The following is an 18,417-nucleotide window of genomic DNA, read 5'->3' as shown; positions in this document are numbered from 1 at the left end:
AGTTACTAAGAATAAGTAGAATGTTGTTGCTTGATATGAAAAAACTCAAGAATGTTGTCTTAGTCCATTCCATTACATGAATGGTAAACATGGACAACAGGTAACAAGATATTTTTAGAAAAGCACCTGGCTACACTATAAAAAAAAAGAGACCATCAAAAAAGTTCATGCCACTGGCTAGTCATCTGTGCTTCCTTGAAGTACTCTGTGTCAGTTGTTGTCCATGTGTGGTTCCAGGACTAACAATGTACTGCCTGGGAACTTGTTAGAAATGCACATTCTCAGGCCCTAACCCAAACCAACTGAATCAGCAACTCTGGGTGTGGGGTCCAGCAATGTGTGTTTTTAACAAGATTCTGATGCATGCTAAAGTTGGAGAACCATTACCTAGTGATGTAGTCTCATGGTAAGGAAATATCACAAGGCAATTTGCTGTATGTATCTTGCCAGGTTTTCTGATCTCCTGTTCCCTCCACCCACAACCCCACCAAGAGCTGATGTGGATTCCAAAAAGAAAATGGGTGTTTAGCCTATGCTTTGTGCAATTCAGTGTTGTCAACTACAAAGAGATCTTATATACAGGACCTGTATTGAAGCGCTCAAGAGTATAGTCTGTGGAGTCAAGCCCCTGGTTTCAAATACTGACTCCACTTTCTACCAACTGTTTCTCATCTCCTCCTTCTTTTAGTTTCCTCCATTTATAAAATGATAGCTAATAATATAGTTACCTCATGGGGTCGAGATGATTAAATGTAAAGTGCTTGGCATATAATAACTGATTCATAAAATGCTATTACGTTACAATGAGATTTTTCTTTCCTAGGCTATATTTTGATACAAACATCAAGGTGAGCATTGCTTCAGTTGAATAACCATGTCACATTTGCAATGTCATGTTAGGTTGTAGGAAAGTCGAGAAGAAAAAATACTGAATGCACATGCTGCCTTCCCTCTTACCATGTGAACAGGACTAATGAAGTAATGTTTATAGAACAAGGAGTAATTTTAACATATCCTGTAAGTTCAGAATACATTTATGATAATGACAGCCTCTGCATTTAGTTTTACAACAATACCCTTCTAGGCCTCCAACTATAAAGAATCTCATTAATTGGTGTTGGTGGTGAGAATCTGATAGTTTTAATTCCTGCTGCTTCTTATTTGAATCTTTTATGACAAAATTCTGCAAGAGCTACAGCACAACTCAGCACATTCAAAAACATTCAGCCTAGGTTTCCTTCTCCTGATTTAAGTAACACGGTCAGTGTAAACCTAGAGAATCCAAAGCTATTACATTTCTCCAGCAAAATCAGGCTAAACTTTGAAGGTCAAGCATTTACTTGTAATTTTGCATGATACAGTTAAAAAACACTATTTGCATGTGAAAACCTTAATGACCGTCTGATCAGCTGTCTAAAACAACCCGTGTTAAATTGAAGATGTTCATTAAAATCCACTTGATTTGCTGGTGGAGACTACACATTTAGGCCTCAGTCAATCTGTTGGCTTACTCAAAGTATAAAGTGCGTAACTAGTCTAGAAGACCTTCATGGACCCTTCTAATCCTGAAGCCTTTAATTCCAAACTGAATGTAGTGGGAGCAGAAACATTTACATTTCCACAAAAATATTCCTACTTTCAATAGTGTATGAGGATGGCAGCCTTTTTAAACTAGTAAGATAAAGAGCCATTCACAAGTTTTCTGGGTTACACTAACATTAAGGTTCAGTTTTCCTTTGAATCTCAGATGGTAGGTGTGGTATAATTAAAAATATGTATTCGGTCTTTGTCCCTGGTTCCTGGCACAAAGCTCCTAAAACCCTTGGAATTTCCTAAGTGATGTTTTTTGTTACTCATTAACAAGCCTCTTTTTCCCATGCCTGAGTTTATGCTAATAAGGTGACTCTTGGCACTAGTCACCAGAGGAACCAACCAGATGATCAGAGGGCTAGAACTATCAGCCTCATGCCAAGATCTCCAGGGAAGGAGGAAGGGCTGGAGAGTAAGTTCAATAATCAATGGCCAATGACGTAATCAACCACATCTAGGTAATGAAACTTTAGTAAACAAGGTTAAGGGAGATTCCAGTTTGGTAAACACAACCATGTGCTGGGAGGATGGAACACCAGAAGGCGTGGAAGCTCTGCCCACCTCTCCCCCACCACCTCCTTGCCCTATGCATCTCTTCCATTTGGCTGTTCCTGGGTTGTATCTTTTATAATAAAACTATACTCATAAGTACAGTGCTTTCCTGAGTTCTGTGAGTCATTCTAGTGCATTATTGAAACTGCCCTAATCTGTAGCTGGCTGGGGAGAAGTGCGGGTATCCTGGGGACTCCATTTTTGGCTGGTATCTGAAGTGGGAGCAGTCTTGTGGTACTGATCACTTAACTTGTGGACTGCATGCTAACTCTGGGTAGTGTTACAAGTGAAGTGAACTGTTTGGACACCCAGTTGGTGTCGGCGAATTAAGAAGTGCTGTTAGAACAGGGGAGACAGAAGAGGCTCTCCTATCATTTCCAGTGACCTGGGATTCCTGTGACGACCAATGTCGGTCACTCTACTGGCCAGCTGTCACACTGTAGACCTAGCTAAAAACCCGAGCAGGAGTAAAGTGGGGGGAACAAAATATTCACACTTCAGTACTTTAAGTAAATATACATCATGGTTTTTAACAGCTTTTTTTAATTTTATTTTTTCCCCCAAAGCCACAGTAGATAGTTGTACTTCATAGCCGCACATCCTTCTAGTTGCTGTATGTGGGACGCGGCCTCAACATGGCTGGAGAAGCGGTGCGTCGGTGCGTGCCCGGGATCCGAACCCCGGCCGCCAGCAGCGGAGCGCGCGCACTTAACCGCTAAGCCATGGCACCGGCCCTTAACAGCTGTTTTATGTTATATGTAAAATGCTTTGCAAACTGCTAGTTAACATAAGGTTTATCACCAGTGGGTAGCTTTCCTCTCCTTCTGCAATTAAATTAACTGGCATTTGGAGCATAACGATACAGCCTTTTCATCTTTTGGGAAAAGTAAAATGAACTATACCTGCCCCTCAAACCTGTCTTGAAAGGCCTTGCCAATCTGCAAACTCAAATGATCATTTTTAACACTTGGTTGAGCCTTTGTCCCTGATCTCTACCTTGTGGTCATAGCTCTTGAAAGATTATGTTTAAAAATAAATCCTGTTTCATACTTTGGCTTAAGGGCACAGCATGAGCTATTTTCAGCATTCAAAATTCACTAGATACTAACTAGTAATTTACATACTTGAGACCACTATTTGTCAGGTTTTTTTTTTTTTAAACTACAACTAACTCTGGAAGCTGGACATCTTAAGGAAAACAAAATTCAATGTGATATAATTCCATCAGCATTTTCTGACTTCAAAGGAAAAAAAATACATATATATAAGTAAATAAGCTTTGCAGTAGGTACCCAAACTGCCAAACACAACAGACTTGGAAATGCTCATATGCTTTTTTGATCTCAAAATAAACACAACCTCCTATTTCTATTATCTCTAAATCTGCGATTTCTCCAGTTGTGGGAAGCCTTTCTCTTCAGTATATTTCATAAATGTGATACCATTTAACAGCAGGATTACCAAAGGGGGATAAATTGATCTTTTAAATCTAACACACTAATAAGTGGAGAAAGTATTTTTAAAATAGGCTTTACCAAAAAAATGCCATTGGCTGTTGTGCCCTACCATGTAAGAACTGCAAATAACCACCTCTTCCTCCTTCCCTTCTTTTGAACTGTTTGGGGATTGGAAGTGTGTACTGAGAATTTTATATCTTCTATATTTATATCGTGTATCAGTCATGTTAATACAGGTAACATAAAATCATGTTAATACAGATGAGAAAACATCTTTGACCACAAATCAACTTCCACACTGGTTAAAAAAAAAAAAAAAAAAAGAAGAGTCATGAACACATAATTTTAAAGTTTACTTTAAAAATGTAAATATTTCCCAATATTTAACAGGTAAAGAAAATAGCATATTGGTTTATTTTATGTGGTTGTTATATTTTATTTTCCAAGTAATACTGATTAAAAATATTTACACACCTACTTTTAAGTCCACAGTTTAGCACTCTTATTTGTATGGCTTTAAAAGTTATAGCACAAGATCTTTACATTAAGGATCGGGGAAAAAGATTCATTCAAAACAAAGCCTGATATATTATATACAAGTTTTTCCTCTGTACTTTATTTTAAATACATTAATTTTTAAATGATGCTCATCTTTTTTTCATCTGATGGTAAAATACTAGTGCAACTTCTCATCAAAATAAAGTTTACCACAGATATAAATGAATTTTCCCAATTGAAAATGGCCCTTCAGCTGCCATTAAATGAAATTTCTCAACTTAAGTGGAAAAGAATTGGGTAGTTGTCATTATAAGCAAAAATATAAAGTACTATAGCATCACCTACATCACTCCTTACAACACAAACTTTGAAAGAACCAGAGATGCTTTACAGAAGTTTAGTTGGTTTTGAAAAGGCACATGGGTGTGGATTTTTTTTTTTTTACATTCTAGAAATTTTGCCACCACCATTCTGTTTCTGTTGCAGAGATGACATCCATGACTACTGGGATAGACAAGAATGTTGTTCAAACTAAAGAAAGCCAGAAGCCAAAATTTAACTGCACAGTAACAATGCACTTTTCTTCATGCAGCCTTGTGTTTCCTATATACTCAATTTTCTAACATGCATTAGAATACATAACCTTGTATTCTAATGAATTTGTTTGATTTTACAATACGGAAAAAATCTGAGGAAGGACGTGACCTAGGAAAGAGAGAAGGGAGAACCCTTGCCACAATGAAAATAGATACATTCGTACCCAACTATATAATAAGAATATAATCCATTTAAGCTTCCAGAAATATACTTCTCAAAGTTTCCCATTCATTTATGGGAAAGATCCCTCCTCTGTGGCATTAAGTGGGGGGAAATCGGTTTGTTTCAATAGAAACAGTTCAGCACAACAGGAAAAAGTTTAACTTTGGTCCACTTGTCTGTTAGCTTAAGGACAGTCACACTGCCCACCATCAGTTCAAAAACCCAACACATAAATTTAAAAATATATTCATTCGTTATTTCATTCTAGAACCGGCACAGGTGTTCTGTTCTCATTCCCTGACCCTTCAGCTTGGGAATCCATTGTTGGTTTGGTCTCTAAACCCTCAGCATCTTCGTGATCTTCTCTGGCAGCCTCAGCAGCATCTGCTTGGCTAGGGTCTCTCTCTTCCTGGTTCATGATCTCAGGGGTCACTTGATCCAAGTCTGCTTCTAGAAGCTCAGTTTGTACTTCTATTGGCATCTGATTTACCCGTTCAACGTGCAGTTCCTCTACATGTACTTCGGTACCTTCTTCCGTCTGAATTCGACCCACTTCTAGATAACTCACCTGGACCTGCTCTGGAAGCTCACTTATGTGTGAATCGTGCACTTGGCTGTCTTGAAGCAGATCTGGATGGACCTGTTCCACAGTCACTTGTGCTGAATCCACCTGAACCTGAAGCAATGGTAACACATGCACCTTCCCAACTTGTTCTATAATAGTCATTGATGTCACAGGTTCAGTTTGCACACGTGTTTCTACTGAAAGAACTTCTTCGGTTACTAGACGCTCTGAAATATTATGAGTATCACTGAGATGCCTCCTCAATTCATTTCCTTGCATAAACCACAAGTCACATAAAGTACAATGGTTGGGTTTATCTCCAGTGTGTATTACCAAGTGATCTTTGAACTGGTCCCAGCTGTTAAACACACTGTTACAGACCTAAAATAACCAAACATATGGTATTAACAATACTTATATTCACACTAAAGGAAATATGTATGCTTTATTCTCTGTAAAGAAAAAGTTGAAGATTTTTCTGAAAATGTCATGAATATGATATTTGTAATCTGGTCCAAGAGATTTCCTATTCTTTTATTTGGTCATTTAGCTGATGTAGCTAACAACTTAAATACATTTTGGGAAACATTTTCATATTGCCTTCATTGTTTAAAATGTCATATGAATTCTAGGAATGTCAAGTAGCAATATTATAATTTCTCCCACAATATCAACATTTAGAACGATTACATTATTTGGGATCAATATAACACTAATCATGGAACAAGAGTCAATTACAGCTGGTTGGCCTCCTGCTGCCTCACTTGTGAATTCTAATGACTGCTCTATGGTTAAGAATAACCATAGTCTCAGACTGCCTGTTATTTAGGACATAATTTTACTAACATTGGTGTCACCTAAGGTTGGGTAAAAAAAACACTACTCTAATCCCCCTTATAAAATCAAGACAATGATGTTCTTTGCCCTCATTTCTTTCCAAATGGTCAGCTCTGTACCTTTGCTCTAGACTCTGATACCCTTCACTCTTAACGGTTTCAAACACAGATGCCTTTGGTATGAATACACCCACACATACCTGACATTCATAAAGCTTCTTTCTTCCCTTTTTTGCCCCCACTCCAGTTTGGCACGCAGTCAGGTGACATTTGAGTGTGCTATTTCTAGCAAATCGTTCATGACAATTTGGACATTCAAAAGGTTTTTCACCTATTAGAATAGAAAAAATTATATTGACAAATTAAGAAAAATAGAAAAAGCAAATAAAGTTTTTTTGTTTTTGGTTAATTCTAATAGCACCTTCTTGAAAGGAAGATAAGAATTTATAATTCAGATGTTTCTACCACATCCAAAAGATTGTTCTAGAAGTGGAAATGAGTTTTTAGTGATTATTATAATTGTACGTGTGCTCTGACAAAAAAATAAAATTTAGATCTGAGTTCTATCCCATGTTTTTGCATTTCTTAAAAAATTGTATATTCTCCCTCAGATAAAAATCAAGATCAATCTCTACTTCAGGGAAATGCATCACTATCCATTCTGTAAGCATTTTTTGAGCACTTACTGTGTACCAGACCATGTGCTAGGTGACTAAGATAAATAAACTGTCCTTCTTTTTAAAACCTTCGTATCACAGGCCATGGTATTTCAGGAAGGTAAAATACATAAAAATAAACAAATGCAATACAGTATAGAAGGCCTGTTACAGAAAAGAGGGCCATGGAAAATGTACTACAGCAGCACAAAGGAGGAGAGTGATTAATTTTGCCTGGAATGGAATGAGAGAAGGAATGGAAAGAAGTTTATTCTAGGAAGAGGCACAGAGTGTAAAACAGTACGGTGAGTAGGAGTAACGAGGGAGACATCAATAATGACTCCCAGCTCTCTGGCTTAGAATACCAACCAGAATAAAGAACACAGAAGTCCAAGTAGGTTTGTAGTGGGGTGTGCTGGGAAAGATTATAAATTCAGTTTTGTGTCTGCTGAGTTCAAGAGCAAAGTGGAAAATTCTGGTAGACAGTCGTATAGACAAATCTGGAGACAAATAGAGGGTGGACTGATATATAGATTAGAAGTTATTTTAGGTGGTAATAAAAACCTTTAATGTGGATAAAACTCCCAGGATGTTATGTGATAACACAATGAAGGCCAGAACCCAATCAAACACCAAGTTAAATCAGCAGGTAGATGAAGCAGCAAAGGAAATGGAAACAACAGCCAGAAGTAGAAGGAAAAGACACTGAGGGAAATTAAAGAAGAAATTTCAGGAAGATGAGGGTAGTAAACAGTGCCAAACTGAAAGAGATGTCACACAGGATAACAAAGGGACTGTAACAACTCCAGCAAGAACAGTGCGAGTGGTGTGGTGGGACCAAAAGTCAGACTACAGTGGGATGAGGGAGAGTGAGTGAGAGGCAAGTCACTGCAAACAGTCAGTACAGAAATTCTTTCAGGAAGGCTTGGAAGTAAAGAGGAGAGATGGCTAGAGGGGGACAAGTCATTAAGAGATTCTTTAAGCCAGAAGAGATTCATTACTTATTTTTTTGCTCAGGGGGAAGCCAGTGGAGGAAGAGAGGAGGAGTGGGAATGACACAGGAAGCACAGTCTTGGAGGAGACATCAAGGTGTGGGATCCAGGACAGGCCTTGAAAAAGAAAAGGGAAATATCTTTCTCTGTAATAAGAGAGGAGGAGACAAAGACGAAGTTTACCCCACAGCTAAGTTAGGGATAGGAAGACAGCTATGTCATTTGCTGGGGTGGAGTAGGGGCAGGGGTCTTGAGTGCTGCACTGAAGGTCTAGAATAGAAATTAGGAAAACAAAGATATAAATCAGATACCAAAAGGTCTAACCTTAAGTTAGACTTAAGTCTGACAGGAATTTTTTCCAGCAGTGCTCAGTAGGGATTAGGAGTAAATGACTGCAATAATTCCACGATGGAGGGTTTTTTTAGAGTAAGTGACTTCAGAAGCCAAGGGAATGTGCTTAGAGTACAAGAAAAAGTGACTCAAGTTGTTTACAATGAGGACAAGACAAGACAGAGAAGTCAGAAATGGGGCAATAAGCTAGGTGGCATGGGATATGGAAAGACTGGAAGGCTAAATGAGGCAGAGCCCGACAGTCAGAGTAAGGAAAGGAGAGAGAATTCAAGACACAGGATGACGCTTGTAGAGAATGGGCCCCACTGATGATGAGGTCCTAGTTGTGACTCTCATCCTTAGGCAGAACAGACACAGTCAAGTAACTTTGAGCTGTTTTTTTTTCCCTGACAAAACTACAGCTTATTTTTTGTGTAATTTTCATGAGATGAAAAAATTAATTTGATAGAGAAGACCTAATCACCTAGAATTAGTGTTGGTATCCCCAAATGTTGGGAGTTATTGTTAAATAAAACGGTTAAGTTTTGGATTTTGGTAGTATGTAATTTTTCAATATAAATGAAACCTACAAATATAAATTGGCATAGCCTCTTTAAAGAGCAATTTGATAATATCTGCCAAGATTTAAAATGCACATATTCTTTGACTTGGCAATTCTGCTCTTAAAAATTAAATTACTCAAATATGTACACAAAGCTATGTACAAGTATGCTTATTGCAGTATAGTTTATAGTATAGCAAAAGACTAGCAACAACCTAAATGTGGATCAACAGGAGTGGTTAAGTAAATTGTCATACCCATACACTGAAATATGCAGCCACAGTGAAAAAAATTAAGTAGATTCATGCATGTTCCATACATTAAAAACAGTTCAAGATAAATTAAATAGCACAACACTGTACTGAATGTTCCTGTTTGTTTTCTCAAAACCTCTGTGTGTCTCTCTGTGATTACTTGAAAATGCAAATCCTCCAGAAGGATAAATAAGAAAATGATGGCAGTAGCTGTTTCTGGAGAGATCTACTGAAGTAGGAAAGAGATCCACTTTTCACTGTATATCGTTTGAGCTTTTGTTATTTAAAAAATTAGTTTAACAAGCCCAATAAAATCCAGAAATAGCAACAGATTAATTATACTTTAGATGTATGGAAAGCACAGTCTTCAAAATGCTTTTACCATCTTCTCTTGTCACAACTCTGTAAAGTAGGTATCATTATTCATATTTATACCGACAAGGAAAGAGACCCGAAGATAAAGTTACCAGTCAAGTTTATCATGCTGGCAAACGTAAGAACTAGAGCCAGAATCTAATTCTTATTTCTGGACCCACATTCTTTCCATGATTCCACACTACCTCTCTGGGAAACTAGGGAATAATTATTTGAAAACATGGTTAAAGGTCACCTTTAGGTTCTCTTTCATACTCGGTGTCTCTGTCAGTATGTCTGATATATCCCCCCACCCCCAAAGTGCTTACCCTTCTATATTTTTCTGAATTCATTTACAGCACTTATGAAACTAACTACATGATCTTGCCCTCATCTCCCATCATCACTTTCTCTCTCTTGCCCTTGAATCACCGGTAGTTTGTTCATGATGCCTAAGCGCATGCCACATGGTCAGCCCTTCCTAACTCTTCAGCTGCATCTCCTGGCATTCCTCTACTTGGACCGAACCCTTGAGCCATAATAACCTACTAGCAGTGCTCCATATGAGTTACTTCCTCTCTTTCCTCTTTGCCTGTGTACGATTCATTTCTTTTGCCTGGAATGCTCATCTTCTGGCTAACTCCTTTACCTTTGGGAGTCATCATAGGGTAAACCGTCTAGGAAGCAATCCTTGCCTTTTCCATCATAAACAAACAGCCCAGGCAGGCATTCCCATAAGTCTCTGTGCTTACCTCTATCAGAACCTAGCCTGTCACACTGTGATTGTGCCTGTTTGTCTCCCCACCATAACTTTGAGCTCCTTGATGGCAGGGACTCTAAAATTGCTTTATCTCCATGACCTAGCAGGTTGGCATTATTATTACTATTTTCCAAATGGAAACAAAATAATTCCAGAGGACAAGTAACAGCCAAATTTTGCAAATCAAGCCATAGATTACAGTGTATGCTTTAAGAACATACAAGAAACCAAATCACTAAATAAAAGTATGCAAAATATGAAACTGTTATAAGTAAAAAACAATCCATCCTTTGTTAACGTAAACACAATTTAAAACTACTTATGCTTCTCTTGAATTCACTAAGTCATTGATCACACCTGCAACTATTTTGTCACTAATTACTAGTACAATAATTGAGATTAAAAAAGACAACGAAAGTTCAGTTTGCTTTATGTGCTCAAATGTTCGTCCAGTGGGCATCTGGTTCTATAATTTATAACTACTTAAGTTAATTAAGTTACTTACATTACCTCACATCATTTTGAAGGGAAAGACAAAGACATACAACACATTGTACTTTGGCTGTATATTCTGCTGTTTAATCCAAAACACAAAGTGCAGGACTTGGAAAGGACATTTTAAAACTTTCAAAATGGTCTGTGTTGTCCTATTTTCAAATAGGTAAGTCACTAGTTTTGGATAAAAGAGACAATTGCTTCTATTTTCACATTGCTAGGAAATAATATAAAAGTGACTAATTATCTGTTGAGGTACTGGAAACCACTATCAAAGTGTGCTAGTTACCAAGTTAATGTCTATTTACTAATTTAACGTGCGGCTGGTCAATCAATCCTTTTGCAAAACTAATCCACAGTTACCACAAAATGTTCATCAAAAGACCATTAAAATAGATGAATATTTGTTTTCTAAGGACCAAAAACTATAACTATGGGCAGTTTCCAAATATACAGCAGGTATACAATGTATGAAAATCCGAAAGTAGGGGCTGGCCCGGTGGCACAGCAGTTAAGCGTGCACGCTCTGCTTCGGCAGCCCAGGGTTCGCAGATTCAGATCCTGGGTGCGCACTGACGAACCGCTTGTCAAGCCAGGCTGTGGCGGCGTCCCGTATAAAGTAGAGGAAGATGAGTGCGGATGTCAGCCCACTGCCAATCTTCCTCGGCAAAAAGGGGAGGATTGGCATTGGATGTTAGTTCAGGGCTGATCTTCCTCACAAAATAAAAAAAAAAAGAAAATCGGAAAGTATTTTCCCAAAAGATTTCATAAACACCTAGTTAGCTAAACTAGTACTTTAAAGCCTTTTAAATCCACACTGAGATTTAAGAAAAGTATGAGATTCTCTTGCTACTCATGCAACCACTGAGTATTGACACTAAGCATTTATTCAGGACCTGAGTATTGATATCAAGCATTAGGACAGTGAGGGATACCATATTATCTGAATCTATCCAGTTTCTCAATTTCAAGTAGTGTGTAGTGAGTGACTTTGGACAGCAGGGGATCTATGAAAAAATTTCATCCACAGTTCTCCAAACTCTGCAAAGAGAAAGATTCTGAACAGTGTGTGATACCTATGTTATAATTACTGTATTAACAGTCTAAACAACCTTAACCACCACACATAATAAGGACATTGAGGGTATAATGCAAAGTGAAATAAGTCAGAGGGAGAAGGTCAAATACCGTATGATTTCCTTCATTAAGTAGTAGATAATAACAACAATAAACAAACACATAGGGACAGAGATTGGATTGGTGGTTACGAGAGGGGAAGGGGGGAGGGAGGAGGGTGAAAGGGATAATTCGGTACATGTGTGTGGTGATGGGTTGTAATTAGTATTTTGGTGGTGAACATGATGTAATCTATGCAGAAATAGAAGTACAATGATGTACACCTGAAATTTTTACAATGTTATAAACCAATTAAAAAAAAAAAAAAGAACTTGGGAATAAGTGTCCAGAAGTCTGACACTTAACATACCATAGCAACTGCTCTCCCCACACCCTTATTATAGTGGGTTTAGGGACTTCCCAAGATTCAAGTAATTGGTGGTAGCTCCTGTGTGTGGCACAGGAGACCTAGCAAAGAATGCTTAGGAAGTGGGAGCAAGGACAGGGAATCTGTCAAGGAAAAAATAGGCACAGGGGATGGATGCAGAACTAACAGCCAGAGGCTCTACGGTAGACTCCCTGGGACATCTCCCTCATGCCTGGGATGGCACCCAGAAGGACAGTATAAAGACTTTACCCTTCTCATCTCCCTGGCTGTCCACCAGTCCTGACATGTTTGCCCTTAGAGAGGTGAGGGGAAATGGACATATACTACTTACCTAGCTACCAGGTCAAAACAGATGACCAAACACACACAAAGGTATAAACACATCAGGGATTGTTTGTAAATGTACTCATCTATGTAATGTATTAACAAGAGACAGGAAATGTAAAAATAATAACAGTGAAGTTTCACTATAATTAGGATTTCATAATTTATTACTCTTAATAAATAATGACAAACTGTGTTTTACGTTATTTCTTTTAAAAATATAAAATTTGGCAAGGTGTAAGTGTGACAATTGTGAAGTTGATATTGATTTTGCTTTTAAAGCATCAATATTTCAAACTAATATTACAAATACAGTGTGAACTCAGCTTGCTCATTAGAAAACAGAGCAGATGGTTTCTGTGGTACTAGCTAAAAAAAAAAAAAGGATTCAGACACTTAGACTTGAAGTGATGTGAAAAAATATACTTTTAACATAAATTATTTACTAATTACCTGTATGTTTTCGAAGATGTTCTTTAAAATGTCCAAAGTGGTCAAACTGTTTCTCACAGTACTGACATATGTGAATTTTTTTCCCAGTTCTTTGCTTCTTACTGACTCCACCTTCTTCGAGGTGGTAACAATTGAGGTGCTGTTTCCATGCGCTCTCCCGAAGATACCTTTTATTGCATATTTCACACTTGAAACTCTCAGTGGAGTGTGATTTCATGTGTTCCTTAAAATGGTAAAACAATTTAAATGAACGGTTACATTTCTCACAATGGAACAAGTCCTTCACATGTGACAGCTGAAGTTCCACAATTTCAATACCTTCTACCTGTTTGCTTGTGGGGTCAGATGCACAGCCATCTTCTTCTTTAATCTGCCCTTTTCTATCACCTTGACGGTACTTGCTGGTAATATCCGCCAACAGTGCCAGAGCAGAATCATCAGAGGAACCTGTGCTCTGAATGTACTTTATGGACTGCTTGGCAGAAGCCACTTCCTCTAATGTTTCGATGCCTTCATCTTCCACTTCAATTGTGCCTTCGGCAATCTCCACCTCAATTTCAACAGGTTCTGATTCTGCAGATGGCAACGACTCAGTGATAACATTTGAAGTTTCTGCAATCTTTCTTTTTTTTGCCTCACTTTTTCCTGTGGCATTTTCCTCTAGTGGAGCTGAGTTTTCTTTGTTCCTGAAATACATAATGTATGAATTAAAGTCTATAAGATCTATCAAAATCCTAACAGGCTTTTTGGATGAAATTGATAGCTGATGATAGAATTTATATGGAAAGGCAGAAAACAAGACTGCAGGACTTATACTACCTGGGTTCAAGACTTATTGTAAAGCTTCAGTAAATTACGAAAATGTGATATTGGTGAAAGGACAGATGTAAAGAATAATGGAACAGAATAAAGTCCAGAAATAGACCCACTCTTATATAGTCAATTGATTTTTGAAAAAAAGTTTCAAGGTAATTCAATGGAGAAAAGAATTTTTAACAGTGGTGCTGGAACAACTCGTATCTATATGGGAAATATAAACCTTGACCCTTACTCTCATTATCACACACAAAAAATTAATTCAAAATAGATCATAAACTTAAACATAAGAACTAAAACTACCAAACTTCTAGAAGAAAACAGGAGAAAACCTTTATAACAGTGGGGTACTGAAATTTTTCTTAAATAGCACACAAAAAAGCAGAAACCTTAACAGCAAAAACTGATAAAATGGATTTCATCAAAATGAAAAACTTTTGCCTTTTGAAATACACAGTTAACAAAAAGGCAAGTCACAGACTGGGAGAAAATATTTGCAAACATCTCTCTGTCAAAGGTCTTGTACAGAGACTATAGAAAGAATTCTCACAATTCAATACACTAAATAAGAGAAGACAAGTATTGGTAGACAATTCTCCATGAGTCTCTTGTGTTTTTGCACATCTTGTGAACTGACAGCTTTTGTTCCGGACTATCTTTTCAAGGATGTCTGCAGCAGAGCCAGCAGCCTGGGAAGATAGAGAGTGTGTCTCCCTCTGAAACAGACGGCAGCTTTGCTTACTGTCCATTATGATAACGTCCTCCTCTGGGACAAAGGTCGGGTAGGTTTGCTTGCAGCCCATTATAAAAGATTTGGGTTTCTAAGCTAGAGATTCTTCAGCTGTGATGTAAACCAACCACATGCACAGCAATCACCTGGGCCACTCTATGTCAGCCCTGTGGGACTTAGGGGAGAAAGGTAAACTGGCACAAATATAGAACTCATGCTACTTGCTGTGCAGAAAGTAATCAAGTCTTTTATTTCTGACCTAAGAGTCCCATATCTTCTATTAGCATCCATGAAATTGCAGCATGATAACCTGTTGGCTTGCAAGTAGGGTAAACTCTCAGATCCCTCACAGTTCTTGCCAGGTTTTGGCAACAAGGACAGGATACTGAAAAAGACCACGCTTTCTGGAAGAGGAAGGATGAGGCCTCCCAGAGCAATTAACGGGATCTGAGGAAGTCCACTGGAGCTGGCAGCAAACATGTTGACCAAAGTGTATGGTCAACTGGGCAGTAAATGGTCCTCCACTTAATTGCCTATTGCTGAGGGCTGAACTGTGTTCCCCAAAAAGATACGCTGAAGTCCTGACCCCAATACCTGCGAATGTGACCTTATTTGGAAATAAGTCTTTGCAGATGTAATCAAATTAAGATGTGGTTATTAGACTGGGCCCTAGTCTATTACAACCATGTCCTGATAAGAGGGACATTTGGACACACATAAAGAGGAGAAAGCCATACAAAGACATAGAGGGAAGATGGCAATGTAAAGACGGACGCAGAGTCTGGAGTTATGCTGCTACAACCCATGGAATGCCTGGGGCTACCAGAAGCTAGAAGAGGCAAGGAACGATCCTCCTCTAGAGGCTTATGAGGGAACATGGCCTTGCCAACACCTTGATTTAGTACTTCTAGCTTCCAGAACTATAAGACAATAAATTTCTGTTGTCTTAAGCCACTCAGTTTGTGGTACTTTATTATGGCACCCCCAGGAAATGAAAACATCTATTAATGAGGAACAACTGGGAATGTGGTTGCAGGATGAATACTGGGCAGTTAAGTTCAACAACAGCTGCTAGAACAGTGCCCTGGTTGTTGCAAACTTCCCTGGGGGGCAGGCAGGTGTCTTCTCTGCTCATCTGGTGGTCAGCCTGAAGTCTGTCCCATCTTACCAACTAACACTAAGATTCATGGTGGGTGAAGGGGGTGGAGAAAGAAGGTGCCACCCTTTTACAGACAAGTTACTGCAACATGCACCTAAACCAAGTGTGATAGGAGGGAAATTCGCAACTGCTACTAACAGAACCGAGTTGAGCCATCAGAACTTTGGCTTATGGAAATGAGGCGGCAGCATAATGTTTGTTAAGGAAGAATGGCAACACCTGGGCTACATCTCAGGGCTCAGGCCCTCGTGCAGTCTGTCATATCCACCTTAGATCCACTTGGAGATGACTGTAAAAGGTCTGAGTTTTTTTGCAGCAGGTCCTGGCTGCCATAAGGGTGCTTTGGTGCTCTTGGGGAGATTTCTCTGAGACAAACTCCTATGACGAAACATTGACGAGTAAGAGTCTTCCTGCCCAATTGGGTTTAAAATGCTGATGAACATGAGTCACTTTAGGAATGAGAAAAGAATCCAAAACAATATAATTCTGTGGTCAGGCCTGCTGACCCCTCTAACCTTTGTGTTAAACCAGTCAAAAGCCTAAGAGATGTTATCATGACAACAGGGCAGCAAATGTTCAGGATTAAAAAAAAGCCATCACCATGCAAGTCAAGTATGAGTCAGCCAAAAGGCATAGACCTCATGGCCTCAAGTGGAAAGCAATGTGGACAAGGTTGTTAATCAAAAGGTCCCCAGTGAAACAGATGGTGTCAGTAATGATAACCCTGCTGCCTGATAGAGGGCTTTGGGTGGGCTGAAAACACTGGAGGTTTATATAGTTGATCCACATGCAGCTCTCGTGCTGTTTGAAACCAAAAGTAAATGTGCCTCGCTCACTGGCACAATCACTTTCTCCCTTCACATCTCTTCCTCTTCTACCTTCCCTTCCCCTCTATCTTGACTTCACCAGCTTAGAGAAGGACAATTAGGGGTGGAGCCGAGGTCTCCCTGTTCCCAAGGGTATATACTGAAGACACTATCTACCCATCCAAGTTATGCTGAAAGAAACTCAGGAATGGGTGGGATGCAAACTTGCATGATTCTGTTAGATTCAGGTGTCCAACTCACCATCCCACCATGGAGAGAGAAGGCACTTGCTTTCAACTGAGGGGGTCTGGGCAAGGTTCACAGCAGGAAAGGGAGGCTGTCCTGACTCCATGGGTGGGGCTGATTCTATATACTGTTGCTGCTTTGACATCTGAATGTACAGCAGGAATTGGTATGGCATTCATACTTCCCCATCCCATAAGTACCAGAGATAAGAGAAGAGCTACTGGAACAAATCCTCCTGACATTTGCCACCAGTAGCTGGGTCAGGATTTAGCTCAAGTGTCTCTATCTTATTACGTCTAAAGTTGACACTATATTGATGATATCCTGTTGACTAGCAAGCCAGAAGTCTCAGTCTCAAAGGTTGTGACTGCAGTGTTACCACACCTCCACCAGCAGTGGTTGCTGATAAACCCCTACAAAATTCAGGGGCCTGCTCACCAAGTCAAGTTTCTTGGGACCATGCAGGTGGATTCACAAAACTCTATCCCTCCAGTGGCAAAAGAAAAACTACTATTGCCTCACCTCCTCCCTCTTCCTACCAAAAATGGGGCCTAGCACGTTATTGGACCTTTTGGGTACTGGAGAGAGTACGTGCCTCACTTAGGTATTCTACGTTCTTCTTTAGATCAGCTAATCTGCAAATCAGCATCTTTTAAGTAGGGGTCCAACTAAGAGGCTGCATTAAACTGTGGCATATTCTCTGTCTTTGGGTCCCCAAACCTTATGACCCCTTTGAGCTACAAATCTCTGAGACTGATGCTTTTGCAGATTGGAGCTTCTGGCAAAGGGAGGCAGCCTCTACTCAAAGGTATTCCTTGGGTTTTGGACTTGTCAATTCTCTGACATAGCTAAAAGGTATGCTCCCTTTGAGAACTAAGAATTAGCTTGCTGTTGGGCTCTTGCTGCAACTGATGCCTGATCCCTGGAGGCTTTGAGGCTCTCTAGCCTGATATTACCATTTGGGAATGTGGCAACTAAGACTTCATGATGAGCAAGATAAGAGGTGCCCAACAAGTTTCACTTGTCAAACAGAAATAGTATAGTCAAGAAAGCAGTTGGCCCCTTGGCTTTACATAAAAAAGTAGTAGCTCCTCCACTCTGTTGCTCAAAGAAAGCCACTACATCAATGAGAGGTCTTTGATTCACTGATGGTTTGGCTAAGCTGAAAGTGTTCACTGGGCTGCTGCAGATGCTCAGCCTTAGCACCAACTATGCAAAACCAAAAGCGGACGTGGTTGCTCTGCTCAGAGGGCAGAACTCAAGTCTGTCTTCATAGCTCTGGATAATATTCTCCATGATAAACCTTGTTTTATTTTTACTGACTCAGGCTGTCGCCAATGGCCTAGCTGTTTGGAAGACTTGAAAATCTCAGTAGATTAAAGACATCCATCTTTGGAGTCACAACTATAGAAACAAATAACAGCTGTTGATCAAATTGTCTGGATCACTGATGCTGATGCCCAGGGTAATGGCCTGTTCTTTGATGACACCAAGTGGAATCAAGCCTGCACTGCCCAGACTTTCATCACTGACACCTAGATCCAACATTCTGAACATGGTGACACATCCACCATCACAGACTGAGCAGAAAGGACCCCATATTTCTGATGCAGAAGTTGCCACTGCATGCCAGGCTTGCGACACCTGCCAAAAGTTGGCCTGTTTATCTCATAGTGAAGGAGACAACATCACGTAGTGTCGTCTCCGACTGTTCCTGGC

At 39.4% G+C, this 18,417-nt stretch overlaps 1 protein-coding gene across 6 annotated transcripts in view; it reads right to left on the bottom strand.

Annotated features, from left to right (window-relative positions):
• Nucleotides 1–3,937: 3,937 nt before the first annotated feature.
• Nucleotides 3,938–18,417, bottom strand: part of ZBTB35 (zinc finger and BTB domain containing 35) — a 29,737-nt gene continuing 15,257 nt past the window's right edge. For 4 of the 6 annotated variants that reach the window (XM_014781610.2, XM_014781608.2, XM_004422780.3 and 1 more), the window contains exons 5-7: nt 12,942–13,627; nt 6,458–6,588; nt 3,938–5,802 (exon numbers count right to left, since the gene is read on the bottom strand). In XM_014781610.2, the coding sequence (XP_014637096.1) occupies nt 5,116–5,802; nt 6,458–6,588; nt 12,942–13,627 (1,504 nt within the window). In that variant the 3' untranslated portion in view covers nt 3,938–5,115. Of the gene's footprint in view, nt 5,803–6,457; nt 6,589–12,941; nt 13,628–18,417 lie in introns of those variants that run through there. The other 2 variants (XM_014781611.2, XM_087443243.1) reach the window with 2 other exon arrangements.

Source organism: Ceratotherium simum, chromosome 18 (genome assembly GCF_057802395.1).
Source record: "Ceratotherium simum simum isolate JZ-2026a chromosome 18, ASM5780239v1, whole genome shotgun sequence".
NCBI classification, from domain to species: Eukaryota; Metazoa; Chordata; class Mammalia; order Perissodactyla; family Rhinocerotidae; genus Ceratotherium; species Ceratotherium simum.
This window is presented reverse-complemented; position numbering and strand designations above follow the sequence as displayed.